Here is a 25,489-nt window from a genome sequence, read left to right as displayed (position 1 = left end):
TTCTTGAGTCCCACCCAAGTGAATCAGAAACTCCGGGGGTGGGGGCTGGCAATCCATGTTTTTAAGGCCTCCAGGTGATCTGGATCCATCCTGAAGTTTGAGAGACATTCCAGATCAATGATTCTTAATCCTGGCTATACCATCAGAATCACCTGGGAAGATTTTAAATATGCCTGAGCCCAGCCTCCAGAGATTCTGAAATTGACCTGGGGTGGGGTTGGCATCAATTTTTGAAAGCTTCCCAGATGATTTTAATGTGGGGCTGGGGCTGAGAACCACAGTTCCACATAGTCATTATCAATTAATTGAGTGGGAAAGGGACTCTGCACCTATTTACTATTTTTATTTTAGATTATCTAGAAGCATCCAAACCGAAATATAACCAACAAATACAATTTATAAACTTGGCGATTATGACATACTGTGGAAGATGCATAAATTATAAAAGGTTGATGTTATAATGATAGAATATATAACATGACAAAGATAGAGTGCAGAAACAGAAATACAGAAATCAGCGGGCCGGCCCCGTGGCTTAGCGGTTAAGTGCGTGTGCTCCGCTAGCCCGGGTTCGGATCTCAGGCACGCACCGACACACCGCTTGTCTGGCCATGCTGAGGCAGCGTCCCACATACAGCAACTAGCAGGATGTGCAGCTATGACATACAACTATCTACTGGGGCTTTGGGGAGAAAAGGGGAAAAAAAAAAAAAGGAGGAGTATTAGCAATAGATGTTAGCTCAGAGCTGGTCTTCCTCAGCAAAAAGAGGAGAATTGGCATGGATGTTAGCTCAGGGCTGATCTTCTTCACAAAAAAAAAAAAAAGAAATCAATTGTTTTGGTGTTGTCTATTCTGGGAAGAGTATGCTTTGATTCTATATTATTAGTTTGGTTTCTTAGACATAAATATCTCTTGTGTAGCAGAAACATAATTCTTTGAGCCATCAGGGGTAGATATGACCATCTGTTGTTGTTGTCATTGTTATTGCTATAAACCCCAAAAGGATAAAGAGAAAAATTTAAATGGAACATTATTACATTTTTATTATTACACAAAAAACATTATGAGCAAACAATGAAATAACAATAATAAAAGAAAGAAAAAAAGCAGAAATCAAGAAAAATAGCTGCAGCCTTTTAGAATTTCATTAACTGATTCCCTCCACTCCCCTCCCTGCTGTCTCTTGATTGATGAACTCTCCCGTGAGAGGATCAGGCAGGTTTCCCCCTCCCGGAGATTCTAAAACACTGTTCGGTCCAAGCTTACTCATAATACTGTGATAAGCAAGATAAAAGCAGGAACTGACATGAAAAGAAAAAAGAGGAGCCCACTTCAGGGACACAAATATCTCTGTTTCCTTACTAAGAAGGAAAATCGACACAAATAATTTTAACCTTGTTCTCTGGGCCAATCCAGCAGCACCGAGAGTCACCACTCATTGATCAAAGCCCAGATCGTATTGCCCGTGTGGAAAGCTAAGCTGGCCTTCGTCTGCACCTATTTTGAGATCCTCAGTATAAAAAGGAGCAATAGCAGTTTGATAGCAATTCAGAGAGGAAAAAGCCCAAGCAAAGCCAGAAAAGACGACCGAGCCGCTCTTGGTTTGGGGTTCTCCCAAGGAAAGTGCGGTGTCCACCACCAGAAAGAGAGGACGCATCAACACCTTTACGTGGAGCTTGGCAAATGCCCCCAGTTACTTTGTCTGGGTTTCCAACAGTAACCCATAGAATTTCTATTCATGTAATTGAAGGGAAAACTTATTCCATGTTTCTTATTCATTTACACTTCAGTCATCAAAATATCGATTTTTAAGAGTTATTTGAAGTATAAAAACCAAACAGAAACTTGGAGAACATTCTTAATAAAGCTTAGATGAAGTCTGCTCCTCCATCCCCCAGCTTTGTCTGAAGAGCAGGGAGAAGGATTTGGCTCAGAGTAAAGAGATCAACTTAAATAAGAAGGAGGCAATCATCATGTTGCACATTTGACACTAATATAATGTATGTCAATTATACCTCAACTAAAAAAGTTAAAAAAATAAAAAATAAGAAGGAAGTTATCAAACTATCGAGTTTAAAGCAAAATCCAAAATTGTCAACTATTTTTAAGTACATCCTGGTAACAGTTGGAATCACCCAGCGTCTCTCTGGCAAATTAATTGCTGAACAAGGAGATCGGAAAAATGGAGATATGGAGAAAAACAGGCAAGTAAAAGAGGGTGACTCGTTTAAGTGAAAAGATTAAGTTAAAGAAATTAGAACAGCAACATGCCTGAAAAAATTACATGATGAGCTCGAATAGCAGAAACATTCACAAAATACCAGATTTGAGGTATCTGCAGGTCTGACAATAGAGGCTTCTCCAGAGATGGTTCTCCTCTCCTCAGGGAAGTATCCCTAACTGTTCTGGTTTAATGAAATAAAGCAATACTGAGAGGGACTTCTCTGGAGGAGTAGAGTCCTTCCAAAGTCAGACTGATCTCTACAAGTCATTCATATTTCCCAAGAAAATTGAGCCAGTTCTTCACTGGACCATTTTGAAATAAGATGGAAAAGCATTTAACTATCAGGACAAAAAAAATGAAAACACCTTAGCGGGTGTTGCAAACTCAAATGTCTTTGGGGCCACCCAGGTAACATAAATATGTGCAGTGTCAGGCAAAGAGGGTGGGGAGTGGTGGTCTTTGTGGTGAACTGAGAATGTACACCCCACCTAAAGACAATCAGGTTCAAAGTTTTTTAAAAAACACTGTGTCTGGCCAAACAAAACGTATCTGATTACAACCAGAGGACCTCCTATTTGTGATTTCTTCTAGGGAGAAAGGGTCTAAACTGTAAGTCAGTAAGAGCTAGATATCCTTCTTTTGAAAATGAAAAGTGTCTCATTGTCTCCACCTCCAAATCTCCTCAAGTTCAAGCAACACTGCTACTCCCTGGGTTCCCCCTTCTTCTCTTTTTCCTCCACTCCCTAACCTCCTTGCCCCAAAGTAAAGCTCCAGTTCTATTTCCTGAAACACAGGCTGGTGACCGATTCCACAGGAACCAGAAGTACCCAGAGCCTCATTGCTGGATCTGGCAGATAAACAGTAACTGCAAATTCAACTGTCAAATCCAGGGCAACTCATCCTCACTTTTCATAAAATGCTGGCATTAGCATTAAAGGCCATATTAAAAAATCATAGCTTCTTCCTCAAACATAAGTCCAGGGATCTTCAAATTGCAAAAAGGGGAGATTCCAATATTTTTTATATGTTTGAAAACCACTCATTTAGTCCAATTCTCCCATTTTACAAAGATGTTAATTAATGGAGAGTTTAGACCAGATACCCAAGTTTTAATTTCTTGTCTACAGTGCTCCTCTCCGCCATGAACGTTCTCAATTAGTTTGAGGTCTATGTATCAATGTCAGGAACATAGAAAGATATTCCTGAGAAGCTACGTTTTCCTAGGTCTTGAGGTAAATCGGATAGAAACATGTCAGGGTCTGCTCCAGGAGGATGGCTTGAGGAGAGTGGCAACTAGACCAGTTTCCCCAGTGAACAGGCAACTGAGCAGAGGGGGCAGGTGCAGAGGAGCTGAGCTTATCTCTACCTACTCTCTCCCCTCCTGTGACATCACTTTTGGGGTCCCCTGCAAGGCTGCCCCTGAATTTAATCAGCTGTCACCTGTAGAAAAAAAGGTCAGAGTAGTAGACAGAGGGTCCATATCAGGTGATCATTTCAAGCTCTGGAACCTTCTCTGGAATGAATCTGAACACAGGACACCCATCCCAAACCTCTAACGACCCCACCTTTGAGGTCACCAGGCTCACTGCAGTCTTGAACCTGGGGTCTCCCCCCGGTGTCCCCTGTGACAGTGCGAGGCAGATCACTGCTTTGGCCTGAAGGGCACCCTGTGGAATGAAACAAAGGAGGAAATTCTCAAGGTTATGCTCCCACACCTGGATGAATTACCAAAGTGGGTGATACAACCTGGCTAAGGAAACCCACACTCGTCTTACAGTTTGAGGCTCCAAGGTGATAAATCTCACCAACAGATTTGGCACTTATTTTTAAGATTTAATATAGTGTGGTTGGAAAGGGCATAATAGGAGGGAACAGGAGAATTAATAACTGTTCTGGTTAGACTCCCTACTAGCTTGGTAACACTGGGTAATTTGGGGAACCTCTGTCTCATTCATCGCATTAGTCAAATAGGGAGCTGGGTGACAAACAGAGGTCATGTGTGCACCAGGCCAGGGCTCCTGGTTTGACGACTGGATGGCTTTCCTATTGCCTTTTCAGATGCTACCACCAGGGAAGTAAAAAGAGGGGCAAGGTCTCCTCTTCCCTCCACATCTCTGCCCCTCAGGCACGCCTTTCCCTTCCTTTCATCTTGCAGCCCTGTTCACTGACTGTTGTGAGTTGACAACCAATAATGCTGTCATGGAAAAGATGGGCTACACACTCTACTTGGTTAAGGAATATCACAATTGCAGATTTTTATCATCTAGTCAGCTTAGTTCATGTTGATAAACACCTAAATACTTCTCTACCAAAACAGCTGATGGCTCGGGTGGAAAAATACTGAAGGGTTTATCTCAGCTGTCACATCTCTTCTTCCATTCTCCATGACCCTCAAGGTCATGATGGGTTGAAGATGTTCCAGTGTCTCAGACTACCTCAGGTATCTGGAGAGCGCAGGTTCTTTCCAGTTGGATCCTCTGGCTTTAGAATATTCTTCAGGCTCTGCCCTGAGGCAGTCAACCCTAACCAATTCTGTCCCATCTCATTTCTCCCTGGCCTGTGATCTAGACTTTGTTCTCTCTTGTCCTACACCATCCTGACTCTGGCTGTTTCTAATTTTGCCAGCAGTACTTCCAGATATACCATATTAGAATATTTGGGATCTCTGACTTTTCTCCTTTTTTATTTCCTTAGATGGGATATTTTTCATCCTGTCCCTCTCCCTCCTTCTGAGTGACTCTCCTACCTCAGGCATCACCTTCCCACACTCAGCCTGGTGGCACTGGATGTCTCCATTCTTTTAAGGTGGCCCAGTCAATAGCCCCATGTTAAGTAATGCTGGCTGCCTCAGACTACACTTAAAGAGGCACAGTCCCTCTCGAATGGAACTTGCATTCCAATATACAGAGTAAGAATAAAAAAGAGATAAAAGATGTGAAAGCATCCTGAAACTTTTAAGGGGTATACTGGGTAGACTGGTGTTCTTTCACAATTCATTTCTACCTAGAACCTCAAAATGTGACCTTACGTGGAAATAGGGTCTTTGCAGATGAAATTAGTTTAAGATGAGGTTATGCTGGATTAAGGTGGGTTTTAAATGATTAGTGTCCTTATAAGAAGGCCATGTGAAGACACAGAGAGACACAGGGAGAATGCATGTGACAACAGAAGCTGAGAGTGGAGTGATGGGTCTACAAGCTAAGGAGCACCAAGGACTGCCAGGAACCACCAGAAGCTAGGAGAGACATACGGAAAGAATTCTCCCTCAGAGCCTCCAGTCGAAACCAACCTTGCTGACACCTTGATTTTGGCCTTCTAGTCTCCTGAACTGTGAGAAAATAAATTTCTGTTGTTTTAAGCTACAAAGTTTGGGGTAATTTGTTACAGCAGCCCTAGGAAACTAATATGAGACGGGGAAGCTGACTCATGTTAAGGATTAAAACAGAAGAGAAGAAAAAGATCAGGTATGTGCATTCAGCTTGATCTGGCTGGGGGTTGGGGGGAATTAGGAACAGGAGCCAAGGAATTATCCATTATTTTTATTTAACAAACACCAATGTATGGATGATTATGTCCTATGCATTGTTCTCAGCCCTTTACAAAAATTAACTCATTTAATCCTCATAGTAACTCTAAGAAGTAGAGACCACTATTATTCCCATTTTACAGCTGAGGAAACTGAGGCACAGGGAGGTTAAATGACTTGCCCAAGAGTCACACACAGCCGAAGAGTGGGAGAGCTACGGTTCGAACTCAATCAATTTTGCCCTAAAGTCTGAATTCCTGAACATTACATCGGGAATCTCTGACCTTTCTCCGTCTTTATTTCCCCATTTAGCAGCCCCATTTACTTAAACATTTAAAAATCATTAACCCCTACTAACTTATTTTTTCCTTTATAAGTAGAAGTAAAAATTCAGACTTTATTTCTTTCACATAGCTGGGCCTCCTAGGTCCCACAGATCAGCTGCTGCAGGAGGAGGCTCTGGCCTGGCTTGGAGTGTGATGACCCGCTCAGAGGACAGACCCAGGCGTTGTTTCCAGGAAGGATACTGTCTGGGTAGATTTCCTGGTTGGTGATCTAGGCTAGGTAAGCTTTTCTGCCCTCATAATGGACCTGGCAAAGGGTGCCCACTGTACCTGGCAGAGAAGGCGCATACAGATGAGGCACAAAAGCCCAGCCGTGCCCTCCTAACTGCTGCTGGCCGATTGCACAAGGAGCCGGTGTGGTTTCTGGCTAGAGTGACAGCTGGTCAGCAGCCATCTTATCAGAATATAAAGAGGCCAACTTGTGGGAGGTCCGACAGGCAAATGCCACCAAAAGCAGCACCAAGAAAGTCAAATTCTTTTCTTAAAAAATAGAATCTCATTGACATATATATATATATTTTTTTTCTACAGCCACATCAGAAACCCTGGACTTCACACATAACAACTCTAATAATTTCAGGCCTCCAAGAGCATTTTCCACTTTGATTCTTTAGTACTTAATTCCAGTCATTATCCCAGTCAAACTTCGAGTTCAAAGAAAGTCTTGCCTGGTAATCGCTTTCTCTAATTCAGAAACTAAGGAAGATTTTCCCTTATCCTAGAGATCAGTTTCTCGCCTGCCCTGGAACATCACTGTCTGGGGAATTCCCCTTCCCTTCAAGCATCTGGGGACTGTTTCTCTCTTCTCTTCCGATTCTCAGCAGCCTCGGGTTGTATTTATTTCTTATAATTGATGCCCTGCCTGCTTCCAAAAAGGATTGGAGGAAGCTTCATAGATGTTTGCTTCTTGTGGCTCTGTTAATTGGCTCTGGCTTAGTACTCCTCTCAAGCCTGGGGCAGGTGTGCTCATCCTGGTTCCATTTGAGACCGTCCTTCTTTTTTTTTAAGACTTTATTTTTTTAGATCAGTTTTAGGTTCACAGAAAACTTTAGGGGAAGGTACAGAGATTTCCCACTTACCCCCTACCCCTACACATGCACAGCCTTTCCCATTATCAACATCCTCTACCAGAGTGGGACATCTGTTACAATTGATGAACCTACATTGACACATCATAATTACCCAAAGTCCACAGTTTACGTTATGATTCACTCTCGGTATTGTACGTTCTATGGTTTTGACAAATGTATAATCACGTGTTTCCATCATTATGGTATCCGTATTCTCGCTGCTGTAAAAATCCTCTGTGCTTGCCTATTCATTCCTCCCTGTGACAACCCTCCACCCTGCCCCTGACAACTCCTGGCTACCACTGATCTTTTTAATGTCTCCATAGTTTTGCCTTTACCAGAATATCATATACTTGGAATCATACAGTATGTAGCCTTTTCAGATTGGTTTCTTTCACTTTGTAATATGCATTTAAGCTTCCTTCTTGTCTTTTCATGGCTTGATAGCTCATTTCTTTTTAGCACTGAATAATATTCTATTGTGTGGATGTACTACAGTTTATTGATCCATTCACCTATCGAAGGATATCTTGGTTGCGTCCAACTTTTGGCAATTATGAATAAAGTTGCCTCAGACATCTGTGTGCAGGTTTTTGTGTAGACATAAGTTTTCAACTCCTTGGGTTAAATACAAAATAGTGTGATTACTGGATCACATGGAAGAGCATCTTTACTTTTGTAAGAAACTGCCATGCTGTCTTCCAAAGTGACTGCACCATTTTGCATTCCCACCAGCAATGAATGAGAGTTCCTGTTGCTCCCCATTCTCAACATCATTTGATGTTGTCAGTATTCCAGAGTTTGGCTGTTCTAGTAGATATGTAATGGTATCTCATTGTTTTAATTTGCATTTCCCTAAAGACATGCAATGTGGAGCATCAGACTGTCTCCTCTTGATGGGAAAAAAATAATATTTTATGTTGTTTTTGTGACCACCCCAAAAGCATCAGCAGAGTGTTCTGCACAGACAGGATGTGAGGAAAATGTTGTGGGAGAAAGACAGAAGATTAGGAGTTAGGCAGTCTGGATTGCAGGGAGATTTCTTAGCCACCATCTGTAAAATGGGGTAAGATTCCTAGCGTACTTCTTAGGGTTACTATGATATTTCCAGGAATAAGGTGAGTCAAAGTGCTTTGTATAAACTGTAAATTGCTATGCAAAAGTATAAGATGTTAGGAAAATAAGTATTTCTGTTGGTCAATCAAGAAGGAAATAACTCCCACCTTTAGGATCATTCCAGCTTACACAGCTCTAGTTTCCTATAAAGCAAAGTTATTTACTTTCCTATAAATTTTTCTTAAAAAGATAAAGTTTTGAATGTTTATAGCAGTTTTATTCATAATCACGAAGAACTGGAAACAAATGTCCTTTAGCTGGTAAATGGACAACGTTGTGGTACATCCATATGCTGGAATTTTGCTCAGCAATGAAAAAGAACAAACTATTGATAAACCCAACAACACTGATGAATCTCAAAAGCATTATGCTAAGTGAAAGAAGCCAGATTCAAAAGTCAACATACTATATGACTCCATTTATATGACATTTTGGAAAAGGCAAAATTATAGGGACAGAAAACCCATTAGTGGTTGCCAGGAGTTGAGGATGTGGGAGGGACGGACAACAAAAGGGGCATGAGGGAACTTTCTGGAAATGTTCTTTTTCTTGATTGTGGAGGGGGTTACCTGACTGTATGTGTTTGTCCAATTTTATCAAACTGTTTGAGTTTTACTGTATGTAAGTTATACCTCAATAAATCTGACTTTTAAAAAGTTATCAGAATTCAAAAAAATAAAAGGATGAAGCCTTCTTCTCCTCAAACTGGATTGTTCCTGGAAAGCAGGATCCAATTGCTTCTAACCTGCTAGGAGGAGATTCTGGTGGGGAGAGCCTTGCTGTGGATGAGGGACCCTTCACAAACATTTGCATCATTGACCATAGCTGGTTTTGACACTAAGCACTTGGCTCAAAGTCTATGAAATTAGCAGGCTCTTGTTGGTTGTATATCTCAACCGTCACAACTTTATTGATGAGAATGGCTACCAGCTGTCACCTCTGCCTCTGCCTCCGTGTTTGGCAATTCAGGCTTCACGGCCACAGCAAATCAAGCCGTGATCCTGCTATGGCTTTTCGTGTTGGGGTTTGAACTCCTGGCCAAATGGCTGTCGCTCAGCTGTTATGCTGCCAATCACCCGTCACTATGGGTTAAACATGATAGGCACACGGAGATCTTCCAACTTCTCAGACATCTGAAAGGCGACTTGCTTTCCATACCAGCAGGCAGCAAATCTGGGTGATATTTAAGTCCTGGATTTTAGATTTCTGACTTTGTGGAAGGGGGTGAGGGGGGGACTTGCTATTTTACAGAACAAGTTGCAGAAGGGCTTCAAACCAGTAAGTGAGAAAAATGATGTCAGTAGGACACCACCTAAGTCTTAACAATTTAAGGTCACTGAAAAATTTATCTACACATATGAATCAAGTTCTCAGCAAGTTGGAGCACAACTCTTTATAGAAACAAAAATAAAACCACCTGAATTCTTTCACATGTTATTATCATATTCTTATGTGTCCCAGTCAGAAAGCAAGACATAAGTTGAGATTTGGAAAATTCTCTCTTTTATAAAGCTTTTATTGTAACTGTATTTGAGATTTGACAGGTACTATTTTTTTCTCTGAAAGTGAGAGAAATAGTTTCATCTTTTTGAAGTTATAACATTATTATGCTCACCAGAGAAGAGTATTTCACAGATTGATTATTTTTTCCCAGTGAAGTTCATATTTAGGAAGGGGGTACAGAGAGGGAACTAACATTTACTGAATATCTACCATGTGCTGGTAATGTGCAGGATGCTTTGCATATATAATCTGCTATTATCTTCACAATAATCCTGATAATTAGGCCTTAATGAGTCCCATTTTATAGCTGAGGAAACTAAGGCTAAGAAGTTAAGTGATTTTCCCCAAACGATATGACAAATAGCGGCACAGCCAGGATTTAACTCAACTGTTGTGACTCCAAAGTCCCCACACTTAGGATGGTATATAAAACTCTTCCCAATGCTTTGACTGGTACTCTATGTCCATGTGCCATATCCAAGATGGAAACTAATAGTAGAGCATGGTCTACTGGAAAGAGCATTGGCTGAAGACTCAGAAGAGGGCTCTCATATCAACTCTTAAAGTCACGTAACACATAAGGAGAGACAACTTATTTGAACTCTATGTGTTTCTGTTTCATCTGTTAAGGGGGACAACAAAATCTGCCTTTCTACACACAGGAGTTTTTAAGGGAAAAAAATATGATCATTCTTGCCATAGCACAGTTCATTTTTTCCCTAAATGTTTCTTTACTATTATGTGGATACAGCCTAAATAACTAATAAAGGTTATAAAATATTATACTACATTTTATGATTCTATATGGAAAAAAACTTGAAAAAAATGTAAAGACATACAGTAAAGGCAACTTCAGTGTGTTGTTGACCACAATAATGTTGCCCCACTCAATGCTGAGGTGGTAAAGGTACCATTTCAGGTACTACCTCTTTGCAGCCAGATTCTGGGGCTCTATATGAGGTCCACGATGGAGAAATTGATTCCAAACTGAAGAGGTTTGGAAATTTTAATATTGAGACCTGGGGAGGCCAACTGCTGCACCAAAGTTTCATCTTGAACACATTTCCGCGCCATGTCAATATGACATCAGGCACAAGCAGACCTCAAGCTCATGTTGGCTTTGCAGCTTCCTCTTTGTGCGTCAGGTGAATAGTATCTTGCCCTCTGGGTGTTTAATTCTAACATGAGCAATAATTGATTCCATAGCAAAGAACGTTCCTCTGCATTCCAAGTTATTTCAGGGCAAGAATTCTATTGTTTGTGCCCAAGCAAGGTTTGGCAGTGCCCATTTCTTGACAGAAACCTTGAAACCACAGGCTGGGCCTTCTCTCTGCTATAAACCATTTCCTCTAAGCCGTGCTTCGGGGGATCTCTGTATGTCCTGAGCCTACTCACAGACAAAAACATTTTCCCAAAGTCAATCACAATGCTTGTCCCCCCAAACATTTTCCCCCTCCAAAATGTTAAGCCTATAGCTGTCAGAAATCAGCCTCAGTTTTTTACTCACAGAGAGTTAAAGAAACTCAGCGTGCAAGAAGACTGAGCAAGACCCCTTGCATAAGCCCAAAGGGCACCCTGTCTTCTGTTAAAGGTTTAGAAGACTGTAGAGCTAGTATGCAGTTCACAATTCATCTCTAGCCCAGATGCACCCATCAATTCTTTCCTCTAAATGTTTCTTTACTCTTGTGTGGATATGGCCTAAAACACCAGGAAAGGGCAAGCAGCTGGTCCTGCCCGATGCCCAAGAAGGGTTTGGAACTTGTCTTCTCTCACATTTTGAGGAATTAAGCTTTTGTGTGAAATGACCAGGAATCTTTCTAAGAGATAGAAATGAAGTTAATGAAGAAATAGTGAGGGCCGGCCCAGTGGCGTAGTGGATAAGTTCATGCACTCCCCTTTGGTGGCCTGGGGTTCGCAGTTTCCGATCCTGCGCACGGACCTATGCACCGCTTATCAAGCCATGCTGTGGCAGGCATCCCTCATATTAAAAAAAAGTAGAGGAAGATGGGCATGGATGTTAGCCCAGGGCCAATCTTCCTCAGCAAAAAGAGGAGGATTGGCAATGGACGTTAGCTAAGGGCTAATCCTCCTCACCAAAACAAAACAAAACAAAACAAAAAAAGAAATAGCGGAATGGAGAAAGAATGACAAATAGAGACGTGGAAAGGAATGAGAGACGACATGCTTGTTTTCCTTCTGTTTGTTCAAAATGGACCTTTTCCTTTAATGGTACGTTCACTTGACCTCCCTCTACTGTTTGGCTAGTGATCAGCAATTTGCTTATGCACAGAATGAATTTTTCATTCATTATCAGAATGAAAAATATTTACTGTAATCATTTCTACCTTCAAGAAGCATGAGTCATTTCAATGTATATCCTTAGCTATATTTTATAATGATTTTTACTCTATGTATTGCACTACAGTTTTATTGAACTCCCTTCCAATGAGTGTGGATGTAACGTAGAGTCCCTAATGTATACAAACAGCATCTCCCTGAGGGAGCGCATGTTTTACAGCTCTCTGTATTAGAGATGGAAAATTTGAAGCTCAAAATTGTTCACCGTGGTAGCCCAGCATAAAATACATGCTTCACAAATAGTAGCTGAATAAGTGAATGAAAGAAAGAAATCTCCTACTTTAAAATATAATTGTCCTACACACCTAGGGATATTTCTGGAAATCTAATTCCAAGAAATTGTTGCAACTACCTATCATTGCCAACCCACCAACAGTGCTAAAGGAACCTGCCTTGTAAAGTTAGAAAAGTCTAGGAGGAGGCCTTACCCTGAGAGAGGTTTAAAAGTTCAGGCAGTTTTAAACACTGAAAACTTGGTTCTGTTATGATGTAGGGTCAGGCTTCTAAAAGAAGTTAAATAGCCTCTGTCAAGTTGCTATCAGAAACTGGGTCCCAGTGTGCTAGAGCCTGTCTGGATGAGCTGTTTGCTTTTCCCTCTGGATGCAGCATTTAAAGCAACTCCCCTCTACTGGCATCACAAGATTCACCCAGCGGTTCCAGCTGCAGCTGGTTTAAAATGCCTGTTCACAGGCTCAAGGAAGGTGTCCCCTGGGCCTTGGCAGAATCACAGAAGATGCTCTGAAAAGCACTTTCCCCAAAGGGCATCAGAAGGAGAAATGGCCATTGTTTTTAGCACTATTTTTATCTTCTGATAACATCTGTGTTTTTGGAAGGGCCAAGGGGAGAGTAAGCAGGAAGCTGATCAGAGGACAGGGAGAAAGAGAGAACAACAATTTCCACGGCACAGAAGCAATTAGATGAAAATCTGCTGTAAACCAATGGGCTCTTCCTGCTCCTGGGGGGCAGGGGGATGAGAAAAGAAGGGGGCTGAAGGAGCGCTCCTCCTGGGAGATACTCTTTGAAATTCCGTTCCCAGCCCCTAGGGCTCTACTGTCACCTACCTGAGGCATTTCCCCTCTGAGACAGGAGGCCCACCACTTTGCTCTCATTTAAAAACCAGATCTTGAATTAGAGGGACAATTTTAAAGCCAATGCTTTAAAAAACTTAAAGAATGAGCCATTGTAGGTCTTTTAAAAATTCCCTGCAAGTTGTTTGTTTTGATATTATTTACTGAGGACTTTGTGCATTTTTAGTTAAATATATCGAGTTATATCCACTTTCTGAAACTTAAGAGTTCATTTAAAAAAATAATAGATTAGTAATGGAATGACATATAAGTTGTTAGTTTTTACTTAGAATATCCCATCTATCTGAACACTAATATGTGCAATCTTATTTTTCTGATTAAAAAAGTACACATTTTTAATTCTTTGGTGTTTAAAGGAGTGTGTTTTCCCATGGCAAGAGCCTATTATCAGCATTAACCAATAATAAAAACACAACAAAACATGCCACTTCTCACCAAGGTGACAAAGTTGTTTTTCCCCAAAAAGGAAACTGATAAACTATACTTTTGCTCAGGATCCCTGGCTCTCTCTCCCTGAGCTCCCCACGTCTCATCAAGCCCCTTTATTGCGGGCGCAATGGTATACACATAGGAAATGCATGCGCGTGTACCTAGGGTATTTTTTCCGTTTGTTTTCTCTTCCAGCATTTGATCACTGGCTGGTGAACTGTTTGGGCCCGCAGAGATCTCTAGACCACCAGCTCATGTATTTGAAAGGCATCTGTTTATTTTGAAAATGCAAATGTGGCCTACCTCAAAGACTGACAGGCAAGAAATGACCCACTGAGCAAGAGGAGAGATTTCCAATCTGGAGCCCTGTCCCTCCCTCTATCACACCGAGATCACTCGCTGTCAGAACCACTTCAACAAGACCCGGGAATCTGAGCGAAGGGCCCACAATTAAAATGAGCAGGCTCATCTCTCTCTTTCAAGAATTAGCCAGGCAGATCATTTCTCACCTTGTTTAAAGTAATGATGAGGTCATTTACAAAAGGCCTTTGAAATGGTGGCTCCTAGACCGAGGGCTGCCTGGAGGAGGGCCCCAGAACAGGGACACTGGCCTCCTAATAGCGGCAGCCCAGTCCTGGAGACGGATTCTCGGAGAAAGCCCAGGAAGGTTAATACCCCCACTTTGATCTCTGTCAAGGCATACCAGCAAGAATTAATTTACATTTCAGATGAAAAACGTTGACAGCATGAAAAGGCATCTTGTTTCTGGTATGTGAATGTGCCGTAATAGATCGGGAATTCTGAAAGGAAGTTCTGAGGAAGCTAAAGGGATAAGCTGCGTGGCTGCTTTTATTGGGAAGGAGATGAAAGGAAAACAAATTTCAATATGTGCTGCTCTGTAGCAACATGTAGGCCAAATGCTTCCTAAATTTCAAGGGCTGCTCTTTTAAAAATATATAACATATCTTAGCGACACCCTAAAAAAAAGACTATGGGCCAGAACTTGAAATCTAAACAAACGCATTCCATAGAGTCTAAATTTCAAATGAAATAATTTGTTGAAAAAATAATCAATTAGAGAATAACTCAGAAAACAACCAGAAATGGTTGTGCTATGATAACATCCCTAGGACACATCCTGCAGGCTTCAAAAATAAGGGAACTGCTGTCTGGGGCTTGTTCCACTCGGAAACATCCTAGTGGCATGAAGGGGAGACTGTAATAAGAGGATTATGCTTTAGGAAGAGCACACCCCAAAATAGAGAATCGGAATGAGTTGCTTTGCTTTTTAGATAAACACAATCTTGCCTTCAAATCTAAAGACAAGAGAAACATTCTCAAATAAAAGTAAACTGCCCATAAAATTGCAAATTACCCTATCCGTGCATCTTTACTGCTAACACAAAACCAGCACTTCAATTCCTGTCCACGGTGTTGGCTGAAGGGCAGACACTCCGCCTGCTTTTGCTCTGGCTGCCACACACTATTTCCAGGAGGGAGAGGTGGCCTTAGTACTATGCTCAATGTCTTCATGCTCGCCCAAGCCCCTGGAGACTCAGTTAATGGGAGTTCTTGATGCCACCTGATAAGTGGGAACACTGGCTGCCAGGCTAACGAAGTGGGGTGCTTGCAAAAGTGAAAAAAAAAGGGGAGCACCTTAAAGAAATGTGTTTTCTCTGGTTCCACTAAACAAAATTATCCTTCCATGGTACCATGGCATAGATGCTGCACTGAAAACATGCAGTCATGACTGCCCTGATATCATGATGACGAAGCAGACCTGTTTCTGCTTTTATGCAGCGTTCACTTGGCCATAACAGAGTGCAAACAGAGGGAGCTCTCTAAAGATGATTTTCAGACAGGGAAAATTTGATTTATGATCCTATATACTGGACTCAGTGGATCAATAATATATAAGCTCAAAGTTTATATTTTAAAACATATGTTGGGCTTTGGGCCAAACTACAAGATCAGAAATCAGTCCAGTCTCTTCTCTTAATGGGGGACCGAGAGTGCGTGTGTCGGGAGGTGCGCAAGCAGGGAACAAACACTTTGAGTCGTCTTTCTTAAGCTGCAACTAGAATTGCACGCTTGTTCCTGACTCTTTGAAGTTGTAGAGCTTAGAGTTCCTACGAGATGGTATTAAAAGTTAACATTTGCATTTAAATGACACCCCTTCCTCCCAAATATTTTGGTTTTGAATGAAGATGTCAGGCCTATACAGTGACCTAAGAGAGTTCTGAGAAGTGTCCCTGGAGCCAGGTTCTGGACAGGGACCTCCTAGAAAGGTTGCAGCTGTTTAATTGAAGAGTGTGCTTCAAGCGCAGCAGTGTCTGAAACTCTATCCCTCTCCCTGCTGCTGAATCCACTGGACTGGCCATTTCTCTCTCATTCTGTTTCCAATTTCTTGTGCTCTTGGAGCTCCTGGCGTGCTCTGAGGCTGGCTTCTTCCAGAGCCTCAATTACGCATATGCAGCTTCAAATGACAAGGGAGCCTACCCTGGCAGCCACTGTGGCAGAAGAGCAGAGTGACCCAGGAGCCAGGGAGGGGATGGATGAGCCAGGAACCAGAGTTCACAGCCCTCTGGGAGCCAAGGCCAAGCTGAGCCACAAGAGCCACCTGGTGCTCACCCTGCGAGGCCCAGAGGACCACGTTAGCCACACACAGGCCTGGGTGTGGGAAACTCAGTTTGCTGGGAAAGTCCTTGAGCTATTCCTATCTCTGTGATGCTAAGACAGGGGCCTTGCATTAGACTCCAAGAATTCCAAGGAGAATTCCAAGGTTAGGAGGCACCTTCCAGACCTTTTTAGCCAATGCTCTCATGTCACAGATGAGGGAGGTGTGACTCTAAGAGGCAAAGGGATGTGTTTAGTCAGCAATATGTGAAGTTCACTGTATCAAGACTACCTGTGTTGAAGCGCCGGCTCTGCCACTGACTAGCAGTGTGATCATGGACAAGTTACTTCACTTCTCTGTGCCTTGGTTTCCACCTCTATAAAATTGGCAATATAAGAGTACCAACTGAGAGACTCTTTAGCCAAGTATGGCAAGCAGCAAATGCTCACTGTTGGCCTCATCATCTTCACACAAGGGGTATGTCAGAACATGTACTAGAACTCCCCACTAGAACTCTTTACTCCTATTTCAGTGCTCCTGATTTATTAACCTTTCAGCTTTTCCAAACTTATATGAACTTACCCACAGAATATTTCTAAGTGGATACTATGAAAATGACGTTTTAATTACCTGCTTGAATATGAACAGCAGACTCACTCCTTCTGTTGCTTATTTTCTTAAATTTCCTCCGAGCATCATATCCTCTCCAGGCTAAAAATATAAAACCATGTGCTAGGAATGACATTAATTTAGGAACGTGCCAGAGAATTGATATAAGCTGTTTCCCTCCAATCTACTACCCCTCTCCTCCTCCCTCCTGCTTTCTCACTGAACAAAATAAGCAGAGATACGTGAGTGATGATCGAGAAGAGGGGCCTCTCTGTACTCTCAGCTTGGCTTCCAAGATGCTTTTGAGGAGTTATTTTTGTTCAGGCAATGAGTTTCCAGAACACTCTGGATTCCCCTTACACATCACTTGGGATCCCTATCCCAGGTGAGGTGGTTGGTTCCCTGTCATTCCAATCCAACGAGGAAGCTCTGTCTTCAGGACTTGGGTGAGAAGGAACTGAAATAGCCTGGCCCATTCCATATCTTTTATTTGGGAGGAAGGTGTAAACATGAATGTTGAAGGAGAGAAAAATAAAGAGGGGAGTCAAAGGAATCATTAGCAGCACAACACTTGCATTTGTTGAGGGTGAACCATGTGCCAAGAACTGCAATAAGGGAGGAAAGAGGAGAATGAGCGATGGGCAGGGAAAAGCAAAGGAAACAGACGGAGAGAAGAGAAAGAGGGAATCTCAGGGGTGTGTTGAGTCCTTTAGACACAGAACTGGAGCATTAAGCTTCCCACCAGGAGCATGACCGCCTCTCCTTTTTGCTCCCCCCATAAACATCACAACTCTCCATGCTGCTGAGTGAGGGTGTGAAGTCCAGAGTGGACGTGATGATTCCGGGTTATGAGAACACGAAATCATCTGCTATGTTCAAGATCTGGCACTTTCACAACCACTCATCACAGGAGCGCAAAAGCTGTTTGTAACACAAATGACACACACGTGTGCAAAGAGGCACTGACTGGGCTGGGCATATAAGAGAGCCTAGTGATTTGTTCCCTTGGTTAACAAGCTCTGTCTGGGCTAGAAGAGCCTTATGGAAGAGACAATAGTGATTCTGATGCTGAAAACCTGGTAATGGACCTGAAATGTATATTGTTGGTCACCTGGGAGCTGGGGTGCATGGATTTGGGTTTTACAGCCATCCACTTCATACTGCCTCTATCTTGCCACTCGTTGCAGTGTATTGTGATGGCTTGTTTGCTTATCTGGAGGTCAGGAACCATGGTGGTCTTGCAGCTACATCCCCAGCACCTAGGACAGGGCCTGACCTGCCATAGGCACTTGATAAATATTTGCTGAATCAAGGAAGAAAGGAAGAAAGAAGGGAAGGGAGGGAGGGAGAGAGGAAGAGAAGAAACCACCAAGAAAAGCAACAAGTGAGTGGCCTCCAGTACTTAACAAAATGCCAAGATTCAGGACCATTTACCTGACTGGATGACAACAGCTCCCTTCTCTCTCTTCTCTCTGACTCTTTTGTATCTCTTGGCTCCAAGCCACCCCTTGGCATATGCCTGCAGCACAACCACTCTGCCCATGACTTCTCGCAGTAACAAATTTAACTGCTCCACGTGGTAATATTTGAGAAAAACCTGAAATGAAAGATTAGTTTTAGTATTACATCTGGGCTCCCAAACAGAAATTCACTCTACTACAGCATATTCTTAATGTAAATATTAAAACCATTATCTAAATAAAGTTTACGGTGACTTGATTTATGCTAATATTACTGACTCCCTGGAAGCAAATATAATTCCCCTTCTAAGGTTGAGCATATCTGTGATTACTGCTATAAAGGGATGATAAGGTTAACAGAGTTTTAGGAGATCCCAAATGTTCTCCAAGCTTGCCTCATTTTGCCACGAGTTCCATTTTCTCAGCTTGATCTCTACGCTCTTTCCCCAAAGCCTATGTTGGAGGTGCTAACCAGTAGAACTTATCCGTGGCCAACAGTAGAAGTTCGGAGGGAGAGGTACCTGGATGGCCCACAGTGGTCTAATTTCTGCCAAGTCTCAGCAGTGTCGCCATCAACCCTCAGGCTAAGGCTTGCTTTGTAGGGCAATCAGAAAGGACCATAAAAACCTGAGATCTTGCAGGGATGAGATGTTCTCCCAATGAAAAGCTACACATGATGAGACTAGTAACCAGGGTATGCAGTAAATAACACAACACAAGTCTAATGAAAAATGTGTAAAATTGTAAAAGATACTCACTACTGTCATTAATATGATTTGTGTATTTGCATATGGTACTGGAATAAGCAGCATTGTAAAAAGGGACATTTTAAAATGAGCTCAAAGATCTCATTCTAGAAATGCCAAATGGCTCTCAAACTACAAGCAGAACAGGAGGCAAACCCTCTTCCTCTGGTCCCTGAGGTCCCAGGACTCCTGACCCAAGACCAACAAAGATCATTGTTAGGTTGAGGTCTTGTCTGCTAAACTAAATGACTTACAGAGCCATTCATATCACTGACAAGAGACAAAGGTATGCAGCGGAGCACCACTGGTGACAATTTGAACAATAAAGAAAGAATTACCTTTGTTTTCCCCAGCACCCAGTCATCTAGTCTGGACTTTTCCAAGATAGCAACACAGCTTTCTTTGCTAGCAAGAGGTGTTTGATGTGCTCTGAATGCCAAGTAATAATACCTACAAAATAAAAGAGCAAAATAAGGCATTTTTAGTCATCCTTTGATTCAGTACAGTAGAATTGCTCTGGGCCCTCTGACATGCTTTGTTTTTTAATAGTAATATCAAAAACATTTCTTGAGCACCAATAACAGTGTACTAGGTTGTAAAAGATATACAATTTATGTTTATTGGCTCTTACCTACTTTCATATTTTCTGCTATGTACACTTTCCTTTTAATATTGCTTTGTAATTCATATTCAATGCACACTTGGCATCTTTTGCATGCAAAATCCAAGTATCTAATCCTTTGAGAAAGCTGAAATTTAGATAGTTCTCCTTGTGAAAGTTATTATTTTAAATGTTGGTATTACTATTATAAAAATAATTCATAATCCCATTGTACAAATTTTGACTCTGCTTTGAAAAGTCACATCTGAAGCAACTCGTAGATAACAAAAGTGATCATAGCCTAACACTACTCATTCTGTCTGCTGAGCCACACTTCTACCTCGAGGTGAGGAGTAGGATGTTTTCTTGATACAATCACCAAAACCACATTTGTCTTCTTAAATTATTCATTTCAATGAACTGCCATACTTTCAGGTGAAAGAGTTTCTGAGTAGATTTGAAGAACACCACCAAAATGGTGTTTTCCTCTCATTTTCTTTCTTCTTTCTTCTCCCCATTAAAAAATATATAACTTGTTGAATATTCTATCCTTTTAGAAAACTTTACCTTAGTTTTTCTTTTAAAAACTTTCAAGGATCTTTTCTCTGCTCTTTGCTGCCATCTATAATTAAATTCAACCCCTTGGAAGCTTAAAAATAAACTTAATTTCCTTGTCAAAGGATTTTCCTGCCATTACTGACAAGCTGATCTGTTATTTTGGAATTACTTTTATTTATTTATATTTATAGAGCTGTTTTTACTTTTTAAAAAATCACCAAAATATAAAATATGTCCCTTCCTTCTGCCAAATATTCCCATATCTTTCTGTTTATGGAAAAATAAACATATTCAATTAGCACTTGAGTCACTTAACTTTATCTTTGTGCTACAAGATAGTTTTACAAGTTAGGATATAACGCTGAATTTGCTGGAAACGTTTGCACTTGGAGATCCTGGGAATGTTTCCAAGGCTCTGACTCTGTTTTCACCTTTGAAGAGGAGGGGCAGTGCTCTCTCAGAAACCCTAATAGTGGCCAGGACCATGCTAGGTCATTTGTCCAAGCCCAGAAACCTGTTCAGAGCAGCTGTATCCTGGAGCTAAATGGGAGGACAGCCTGGAGTCGGGTTAGGCCTGTGTGGGCAGTTCATGGCGTCAGCACAGATTCTTCAGCCTCAGTTTCTCCAGGACTGTAGTTTCAGTCATGGCTTCTCTGATTTGGCTTTGGCCAAAGCAAAAAGACTGTGTCCTGGAGTACATGGGGATGGTGGGAATTAAGATGCAAATCTCTATGGGTGAATGTCTTGGGAAAGCTGAAGTCGATAGGCTAAGGTGTAAAAGTCAGAGGTTAAAACCAGGACTTCCTGGGGCCAGCCTGGTGGCATAGCAGTTAAGTGTGTGGGCTCTGCTTTGGCAGCCTGGGGTTCGCAGGTTCGGATCCTGGGCATGCACCAACGCACTGCTTGTCAAGCCATGCTGTGGCAGCATCCCGTATAAAGTAGAGGAAGATGGGCACGGATGTTAGCCCAGGGCCAATCTTCCTCAACAAAAAGAGGAGGATTGGCAACGGATGTTAGCTCAGGGCTAATCTTCCTCACAAAAAAAAAAAAAAAAAACAAAAACCCAAGACTTCCTACACTTTTTCCATTAGGCCTAGCTATTTAAAACATGGGCTCTCTTGGCTTTAATCAGCCCAGGCTTGCTCAGGATGACTCCTCAACACTACTGGTGATGAAGTATTTAAAGAAAACCTAAGGAATGACCAGCACTGTGCAGGATATAAGAAGAATGCAAGACATGTTCTACCTCTCCAATTAAGGATTTATACTTGTTTTTCAGGCATCTAAGGATGGTTCTTAGCAATTTCTAATTTCTAAATAGGCAGAATGTATCCTGAAGTAACATAAATATAGAATTTAACTTTGATTTTTAGTCCTTCAACCCAAATCTCTTAATTTATTATGATGATAATATTCATATCTGGCCTAGTTCAGAAGGAGATGGGTAACAGTACTGCAAAAAGGTGAAGGTGAAGGTTTCAAAAAATACTGAAGAAATATATAAGTGATAGGTCTTTAGTAATCATGTCAGAGAAATATAATGTGTTTCCTCCATGGATTAATTTTGGATTCTAGCAGGTACAATGGTAAAAAAGCACTTTGGCTGAGCTCCTATGTACTTCAATGTAAGGATGAAATTGAAAGGAACCAAGAAAAAAGAGCTGCCAGCAAGCGGGGGGAGTCTTTCGGGTGAGATACATTCTACCCCCTTACTGAAGCAGTTTGATGAGTTAAATGAACAGAAGATATTCAACAGCAAAATAATAAATCTAAAGGTTTGTCTTGAGGGTCTGGGCACTTGAGAGAGTTGCAAAGATCTGTTCTGCCCTGAGCTGCCTCTTGCAGGTAGCAATTTACCTCACAGATTGGAGTCTGAGCACTGAGTTAACTGTGAGAAGATGTCTGTCTCTAACCATGGGTAAGCCACTTACTTCTCTGTACCTAAATTCCCACAGGTGGGAATGAGAACCAGGTAAGTGGTTTGAACTCTTTTTTTGGGGGGTGAGTGTGTCAAGACTCCATGAAAATCTGGTAAAAGCTACATACATTCTTTCTTAAAAAAATACTCTGAACACAACACTGCATACAATGTCAAGGGGTCCACATAGCCCCTGATGGCCCTCCAAGGACCTAAGAGCCCTTTCCTGCTTTAGAACTCTATGGAAGGTGATAAATTTCCCAAGATTTCATCTTATTAAAACATATAAGCTATGTATAAACATATAAAATAGTAAATATCCAGTTGAAAACTATCTCTATTCTAAAGTATTATTTAGTTTTCTGCCTAAAATGTTTTATTGTATGGAATGCAGGCTCTTCAAGGAAGAGTTTTTAAATATAACAGCCAAAGCAGCTTGTAAAGTATTAGTAAAAGCAATAGGCAACTAGAGATACATCCTCCTGCATTTAAATTGTAGAACCATAAACTGAAGGGGTCTGTAAGGTTCTAGGATATATTAGTTTTCTACTGCTGCTAATGAATTACTCCAAAATTTGACAGCTTAAAAACCAGACATTTATCATCCCATAGTTTCTGAAGGTCAAGAATTCAAGGGCAGCTTATCCGGGCAATTCTGACTCAGAGTCTCTCATGAGATTACATGTTGGCCAGGGCTGCAGTCACCTAAAGGCTTGACTAGGGCTGGAGGATCTATTTTCAAGATGGCTGATGGTAGTGTGGGAGATCAAAATTTGGCCACCCTGAAATATATCTCTTTACCTTGATTGTTTTCTCTGAAGGACATTTGACCTCCCCCACTAACTGCCTAAAGAATTTGACATGGTGGCTCCTTCCTGGAACAGATCTTCCATCTGATGGCTGTAATATAATATAAAATAGATGTTACAATAGGAAAGGCACCAACAAGCCCATCTTATCAGAAATTCTGTCTCTCTGGCCACATTCTTTGGATGGCCCTGCAAGGAGTTGCCAGACAGACATTTACATTTATAAGGGAAATCTCCATTTATAAAGGTATCTCCCTCTGTCTTGGGAAGAGAGGGGATGACCTCATTTCTAGAAACTTATCAATGTGGAAGGTGAGGTCTTAAATCTGCATGATAACCTTACCCTTGTTTACAGTGCTTTAGTGGTAATCTCCTGTAACTGACTCCCCCCCCCCAACATCCTCTGTCATTAGCTGAACATGGTATTTAAGACGAGAATTTCTGCTATTGTGTTGAGAAACGCAGTGTCCCTGCTTTCTCCCATGTATACATGTTATTAAACTTGGTATTATTTTCTCCTGCTAACCTGTCTTGTTGATTATTTGGCCAGCCAGAAGAACCTTAAGGGAAAGGGCAGAGGGAGATTAGCCCTCTTCCCCCGACAGTTTTGGCGAGCCAGCCAGGAGAAGCACTGGCTGGTAAGTTGCCTTCTCTGGTTGGAAGACCTGCCTTCTCCCTGGACTACTGCAGATGATGAGATACGGGAACGCCTGACGAAAGCCGGCAAAAGGTAAGACTTCTTACCACGTCAGCCTCCCGGAATCTCTATCTGCGGAGCCTGGCGGAAGGAAATGGTGAGAATTTTTTTCTCTTTCTAAATTTAGATTGGCAGGAGAAAATATTTGGGAAACTAGTTTCTTGGGCTTTTAGTGACTCTTGGTTTAAATTTGGTAGAGTACTCTTGGTTTTGATCTTGATCCCTTTTCCTCCCAGAGTAGTCTCTGTCTTGTTCTGTGTCCTGAGAACTTGGCTTTGTGACCAGTGAGAATATTCTCCTTGGTCTCCACCATACGGAAGGTACATTTACCGGGGTGCACCTTGGTGGCCAGTCGAGTAGACTGGGGTTCCGAACTGTCTCTTTGTCCGGCTGTGCCAAGTTCTCAGGGGAGTTTGTCATAAAGGGCCCAGTCCATAAGGGCTTTTGTTGTCTTTACCTTCGTTGCTTGTTAGTGCTGGAAAAATCCCATTCCAGTATCGCCCGCCCGGTGTCACAGATTAGCGGGTCTGTGACTGGAGGCGTCCCACACTATTGTGGGAGACCGGATACACCCTTTTATCCTTACCGCCTGTGCAACGAAGGTCTTTACTTTCTCTGAATATCTTTGGGAGTGAATTCTGTGGATCATGGGGGCTACATCATCTGCGCCCTCACCAGGGACGCCTCTTGCATCCATGGTGAAGATTTATTCTAAGCGTGGAAAGTTACCTCCGGTTCTTTCCTTAAAAAGGCTTATTGGTTCGAGTCACTATTGGAATAAATATACAAGTGAAGATCCTACTCGTCAATGGCCAGACGACGGATCCTTTAAATTGAAAAAACTTCTAAATTGGAGAAAAAAAATGTTTTGAGAGCTCTCACATAATTGCTTAATTGGTACCTAAGAATTAAGGCCAGAAAAAGAAAGGGAAAAATTTGACTAGTCTTAAGACCTTGACTCAGGTTACAATTGAATTGAGAACATGTAAAAGTGTAAGTGTTGATAAGATTATAAAGGTTGGAATGTTTGAGCTAATTTTATACAAAGAGGTTACATCAACTTTGCCTGAGTATGTTTTAAAATGTCTGACTGGGAATGCTTCTCTTGTCCAAAGTTAGAAGACCAAGACCTATTGATAAAAATCTTAATGATAATTATGTTTAAAGGTATAAGAGGTGACGAAATTTACATGAAATTTTGTAAGAAAAAAAACTGATGTTATTTCTATTACAGAACTGGTTAACAAAAATAGTAATTTAAATGATGGCTAATTTTATCTGAAGTCTTATGAAGTCTTATAGGCAATCTAATTATTGGGAACAAGTAAATAGTTGTGAAAAAGATAAATGTTGGATGAACTTTAAACAATAATTATGTGTTATGGTAGTTACTGCTTCCAAACTCTTTTTGGCGACTTAAAGCTTTAGAGTTTTGCTAAATTTTATAAAAAAAAAATTCACTGAGTATCATCATTTCCAAATAAGATAAGATATTAGACATTGATTGCTAAATGTACGTTTGTCTACTTTTGGCTTTTCATTACAGGAAAACTAAAAGGTGTTTTGGGTCTATTGGTAAACATGTGTTTTATTAAAAGATTGTACTATAAAGTAACATGTTTCTAGAAGTTATGAAGTGTTTATAAATTTTCCAAGCCACAAGATACTAATGTAAAAGAAAGTTTATAATGGTTTACTTAGTTTTTACTCACAAATTAAGGTTTCTAAAGGTTAAAATTTCTAATTAGTATATGTGATTAAAAATTAAGAAAAATATGTCTGTGTACAAGGAAAGTAAGATGTATAAAGGTACAA

The 25,489-nt window shown here is 41.3% G+C and overlaps 1 protein-coding gene across 1 annotated transcript in view; it reads right to left on the bottom strand.

Moving 5' to 3' along the window:
• The window catches only part of MYO3B (myosin IIIB), a 265,307-nt gene that overhangs the window by 104,308 nt on the left and 135,510 nt on the right, over nt 1-25,489 (bottom strand). Inside the window, exons 19-22 of the mRNA XM_058548594.1 lie at nt 19,430-19,541; nt 18,320-18,482; nt 16,907-16,987; nt 3,791-3,892 (exon numbers count right to left, since the gene is read on the bottom strand). Of these exons, the coding sequence (XP_058404577.1) occupies nt 3,791-3,892; nt 16,907-16,987; nt 18,320-18,482; nt 19,430-19,541 (458 nt within the window). The remainder of the gene's footprint in view (nt 1-3,790; nt 3,893-16,906; nt 16,988-18,319; nt 18,483-19,429; nt 19,542-25,489) is intronic.

Source organism: Diceros bicornis, chromosome 10, assembly GCF_020826845.1.
Source record: "Diceros bicornis minor isolate mBicDic1 chromosome 10, mDicBic1.mat.cur, whole genome shotgun sequence".
Taxonomy (NCBI): domain Eukaryota; kingdom Metazoa; phylum Chordata; class Mammalia; order Perissodactyla; family Rhinocerotidae; genus Diceros; species Diceros bicornis.
Note: the sequence above shows the minus strand (reverse complement) of the source record. Positions and strands in the feature narration are given on the sequence as shown.